This window comes from Dermacentor albipictus, chromosome 8 (genome assembly GCF_038994185.2).
Source record: "Dermacentor albipictus isolate Rhodes 1998 colony chromosome 8, USDA_Dalb.pri_finalv2, whole genome shotgun sequence".
NCBI classification, from domain to species: Eukaryota; Metazoa; Arthropoda; class Arachnida; order Ixodida; family Ixodidae; genus Dermacentor; species Dermacentor albipictus.
Genome location: NC_091828.1, coordinates 111,486,995 through 111,492,501, shown reverse-complemented (window position 1 = coordinate 111,492,501; position 5,507 = coordinate 111,486,995). Strand labels below are relative to the sequence as shown.

Below are 5,507 nucleotides of genomic sequence, written 5' to 3'. Positions count from 1 at the left end.
CGCCGCTGGCTCCTGCTGTAAGGCGTCCTTGGAAGTATTTAAAGTCGCGCTTGCTCCACTTATGGACCTGGACTTCTTTCCTGGACTTTTCTGCAAGTGCGGTTGCGGGACTCTCTACCGCTCCGGACTTCTCGCGCGGCCCGTTGGAACTCCCGGAATGCGTAGGCCACGCACGGCGGCGATTCCGTCCGTTCTCACTGTATACTGTCACGCCTGACGCCAACGACGCCTTGAGCTGCTGCTGCCGATAAGTTTTCGAGTCGCGTTTACCGCGGTATTTGCTTTTGTGCGCGTGTTCCCATGGACCGAGCGTCAACGAGGCAACGGTCGTCGCCAACTACCTCAGGAGGTGAGCCACTGTGTGTCTGTACGTGCTTGTTTATAGTGTAATTCGCAGCAAACGTTATCAGAGCTGTTCATAGAAAAAAAGATTGGTTGTGTAAAATAGGGTTATCAAACCTGGCAATTTCCTATTGCCGGAATTCTGGCGACCGAACACCGTTGGCCTTAAAACTGTCGTGCACCGTGTTTTCCTTCTGTTTGTTTTCTGTAGCAGCCTTGCTAACGTTTGCTGGAACGCCCTATCGCCCTTCCTTAGGCGCGGCTATTGCCTTTTTCTTTGTTATGCCTGCGTGACGGCATCTTCCTGTGTTCAGCCTTTAATACGTAACTAGCGTATTTCCGCATATATAGCTAGTTCTTTTTACTCCCCCCGCGATATTTGCATGGCATCTTGACGCGTGTCCCGTAGTCTTCGGATTCGCTGCAGGAATATATCGTCTTCGATTGTCGTGTACTGAGGTCAGCGCGCCGCTGGGCCTCTGCGGAGCAACTCGTCTTTACGCTAACCGCCATGCGCTCGAGTTGGGCGTTCACTGCGCATGCGCGGCAAAGAGTCCGGGTGCCTGCTCATCGCTTCCTCGACCGCTTCCCACTTTATACGTTCGCTTCCCGTGGCCGTGCTAAATCCCGGTGTGACTTTAAAGTGACGTCATCGCGGCACTGCCACTGCATCGCGCCTTGCCGCCGTGTCTTGCGCGTGCAACGCGGTGGCCGGGCAAGCAAGCGCTTGTGTTGGCGGGTGACCACGGCTCGTATTAGAATTGGACATGAAGCGCGGACGGGGCGGCGGCAAGCGAATGCACATGGTGGGCACTGGACAGTTTCTTTCTCCATGACTGGACAGCGAAGCAATGAGGCACCAGGCTTTCTTGCTTGCTTTCTCTTTTTTTTTACTGTTTTGTTTCATTCTTTCTTACTTTTTTTCTTCTTTCTTTCTTCTTCATTTACTAGTTTGTTTCTTTCTTTCTTCTTTATTTACTAGTTTGTTTGTTTGTTTGTTTTACTTTTTTGTTTCTTTGTGCTTGCGCATTGCTACTCGACCCCCAGGCCCCAACGTTAGACATCGCTTTAGATAAGGCTGCTCACCTCTGTGCGCCCCAGTGTTTATTTTGCGCCGTATTTTGATTTACAACGCTCCTAGTGCCGCGTGATTGTGCTCGTGGTCTAAGAATGGCAAGTCTTTGCCCAAGACAATAGACGCTGATGTGCAGGCGCGCCTGGTGGGTCTTCGAAGTCTCGCAGCGAATCGCCGCGATAGGCTGCTTTGTCGCGTTCGATTGTGTCGCTGGCATATTTGAGGCGCTTGTTTGTCCAATAGCTTTAGCGGGAGTATCGGGTGACGCCATTCTCGCCGACAGCGAGACGTCCGAGCCCGTCCTTTCACTTCGTCTTGGGACGGCATTACGCGGTGACGATGAATAAAGCCATGCGAGCATGTGCTTTCACCTGTATGCCTTCTTTATCGGCATGAGTTGGCGTTATATTCGTAATAGGACTATATATAAAATCTTCTGGGACTGGCAGTCCCACGCCCTCGTGTAGTATTCGTGGTAGCATCATCATCGTGCGAATACGGGACATTTCAAAACTCCCCTGCTTACCGTGACTTCCTTTTTTTTTCTTCAGCTTTCCAAGCTTGGGTCAACCTCCTGCAACAAAGAGACCGTGGCTCTACGCCGAGGGACAAAGGAGCAACTGTCGTCGCTGCGAGTCTTCGGCATCTAACCCCACGAGGTGGGAAAGTGTGTGTATAGCTTGCGAGGGCGGCTCGGCTATTAACTTCATCAAAAACTGATTGGCAACATTGGCATAATAGGTGCAGTTAACTGTGGTGCTTCTTTGGGCACGAGCTTTCCCAGGACGGCCGCAGCCACATCGGGTCGTCGACGTGACGGAAGCGAAGAGGACGTGGTGGTGTGACTGTAGCTTCAGGTTGAGCTAACACTGGGCAGGTAGCTGGCGCTGCGCGTAGGCCACAGCTGGCAGGGGTCCTCTCTCTCGCTTGCGACACGGACGACGGCCCGTTCCGAGTGCCGTTGCTTCCCGGCCGCCATTTTGCGTCCACGCGCGCGAAAAAGGGCGCGAAATGGTGAACCGCCGAAGTAACTGGCACGCGGAATTACTGTCAGGGTGTTAACAGTGGCGTATTGCTTCCAGATCGTCACTGAAGAATGGACGTTGCCTTCGGTCCGCAGCGCGGCGCGTTGTGGCCAAAGTATGTGGTGACACTTTTTTCTCTCTCCATTCTCGATGACTCGCTGCGTTTTTGTCGCTCGACGTGCGGACCATGTTCGACGAGTTTATCGACCACGCCTCGCGCGCTGACGCTTGTCATGGTGAGTACCTACTTTCTGGTTGTACTTCTTATTTGAAGAGTTGCCCCTTCAGTTTCAGGTACGCAACCCATGCCTTCACGTCTGACACAGTCCAGCAACGTTCCCTGCCGTGTCCCCGACGTATGAAGTTCCGCATGACGTATGAAGTTCCCCGATGGACGACGTTGCGTGGCTCACCTTCCGTGCACTCCAGCTTCGCAGCCACTGCTTTCCTGGCGAATGACGAAGCCTGCACTACCCGCCCTCCAGGGCATCGACTGCGCGTAAGTAAATCTATTTCTTTCGACCTGTACTATGCCATTGTGTTGGCGGGCTAGTTGGTGCGGATCTATCAATATTTCGTTTAGCGCAAAACAACGGACACAAGAAAGGCTACAAGACAAGGCGCTCTTGTCTTGTCGCCATCCTTGTGTCCGTTGTTTTGCGCTAAACGAAGTATTTATCGATCTGTACTGTGCCATTGTAGTGACGGGTGATTAACACGACTCCTCCTTGCCGTTTCAGCCTCCCACAACGGATTTTCCCGTGCCCTGCCGTGTCCCAGATGGACGACGTTGCGCCGCTCACCTTCTGCGCACTTCAGCTCCAGCCTCGCAGCCACTGCTTTCCTGGCGAATGAAGAAGCCTGCACTACCCGCCCTGCAGTACATTGACTGCGCGTAAGTGCATCTTTCTTCCGACCTGTACTGTGCCATTGTACTGACGGGTGCTTAACGCGACGCCTCCTTGCCGTTTCAGCCTCTCACAACGGATTTGCCTGTGCCTGGCGTGTCCCAGACGTATGACGTTGCGCGGCTCACCTTCGATGCACTTCAGCTCCAGCCTCGCAGCCACTGCTTTCATGGCGAATGAAGAAACCTGCACAGCCCGCCCTGCAGTACATTGACTGCACGTAAGTAAATTTATTTCTTCCAACTTGTACTGTGCCATTGTACTGACGGGTCCTTACCTCGACGCCTCCTTGCCGTTTCAGTCTCCCGCAACGGATTTCCCTGTGTCCTGCCGTGTCCCAGACCTATGACGTTCCGCGGCTCACCGCCTGGGTACTTCAGCCCCAGCCTCACAGCGACTGGTTTCCTGGCGAATGAAGAAACTTGCACTGACCGCCCTGCAGTACGTGAGACCATAATCGTGGCCTCTGCACCTGCCCCCGTCAAGATCCGACGTCTGCGCAGTAGGCGATGACATCTTGTGCTGACTCAACTGCGGCAGGCGTTGCTTTTGTGACTGTTCATCACACTGCTACGTCCAACGACGTTCAGCTGCAGCAAGAGTCCTTCCCCGTGTGCTCCGTGCTGCCTTGAGGGTGGTGCACAACTATGGAGTGATGAGCGAACTATGACCTATGAGCGACCTCGACGTCCCTGCAAGAGTTCTTTCCGCCCTGCAACTGCTTCATGGCCGCTCGATGATTACGCCCATGTGTGGTACGCTGCTCAGTCTAGCATTGGGTTGATCGGGGGGATTCTGGCTCGTGTACGTTAATTCATATCATGTGCTCTCGTAATGGTACGCTGATGCTGGTTCGCGTTGCCAAGTAGCGCGCGCGTATGTGTACGTATGAGCATGCGTGTGCGAGTATGTGTTGCATGCATGTATGTTGTATTGTATGTAGTATTGTTTGTATTCTATTGTGTATTGTATGTATGTATTGTATTGTAGTATGTTTATTGTACGCGCGTGCTACTTCGCCTATTTCATCTTGTAGTTGGCTTCATTTCAGTTCGGGTGTGTTCTCGCTTCTTCCATGCAGTTTTTCGTGGCTGACCTCTTCGAATCGGTGCATTCCTTCACAAAGCTCGTTGATGGTTCCGCAGTGATGGTCGCGAGTGTTCTCCAAAACGCTTCCAAATTTGTCGCTGGGCATTCCCCTTACTTGAAAGGTGTCCAGTGGTCCACTCCTAGATTTGTTCAGGGCCCTTGTCAAATTACTTTCCACTCGACGGAATCTCTGTTGGTAGCTTTTCCTTGTCCACTACTTTGTCCAGTGGTTTATCATGGCTAATGCGACACATCAGCGTACCATTACAAAAAGTACATGGGGTGAATTAAAGGCAAATCATCTACGTTAGATAGTGACGGTCATATCTACATGAGCTTATCCTTTATTTGGTGCTGGCATGGCTCCAGACTTTTTAAAAACCTGTCTGCTGTAATAAATCACGGGAGCCGTAAAGCCGCGTACCACTCCACAGCAAAGCAGCTCCTAAATCTCCCTTCAGCATCATTGGACATTCTTAGGATAGCACCACCACAGATACCTGCGGTGTTCGGTCTTCGACAGACTGTTTCATCACCTTTCCTTTTGGGCTTGAGTGTTCACAGCCCTGTGCAAATTTACGTGCTTGCATTCAGTTGTTGTACTTCTCTATAACATGTATTTTCTGAACCGTGTTTCCTGGAACTCGATAAAGTAGCTAAAGTATTTTTTTTTACATAGCACTATTTTCCCATGCGTAACATTGTACAGTTGTGAAAGATTGACTTTGTACTGCATCTTCTTGTCAACACTTCGGTGTTCACCGGTGTTAGATGTCGACTGAAATAAAATTTTGGACTTAATTCCAGAGTGTACATACTGCGTCGTCTGAATTCTTTTGCATTTGAAATGCCTCCAGCGTTTTTCAGCGTGCTTGCAGCATGCTGACAGCGTTGGTGGCTATGTTGGGAATTGTATCAGCTAGTCACAGGCGCATACGCACACACGGTTAAGCTCTAACGAACATGGACATTGCCAGCCCTGCTGCATTGCTGAGATATCATTTATAACAGCAGTACTACAGGTTGCTAACGATCGGACACTTCGCAGTCGGCGTTTAAGCTGATTTG

At 51.3% G+C, this 5,507-nt stretch overlaps 1 protein-coding gene across 1 annotated transcript; it reads left to right on the top strand.

Moving 5' to 3' along the window:
• Positions 1–279: 279 nt before the first annotated feature.
• Positions 280–5,252, top strand: LOC135915645 (uncharacterized). Its single transcript, XM_065448774.2, has 6 exons — positions 280–349; positions 1,969–2,076; positions 2,737–2,941; positions 3,183–3,337; positions 3,417–3,570; positions 3,652–5,252. The coding sequence occupies exons 3-5, from the start codon at positions 2,801–2,803 to the stop codon at positions 3,562–3,564; spliced, it is 444 nt and encodes a 147-aa protein (XP_065304846.2). The 5' UTR covers positions 280–349; positions 1,969–2,076; positions 2,737–2,800; the 3' UTR covers positions 3,565–3,570; positions 3,652–5,252.
• Positions 5,253–5,507: the final 255 nt, after the last annotated feature.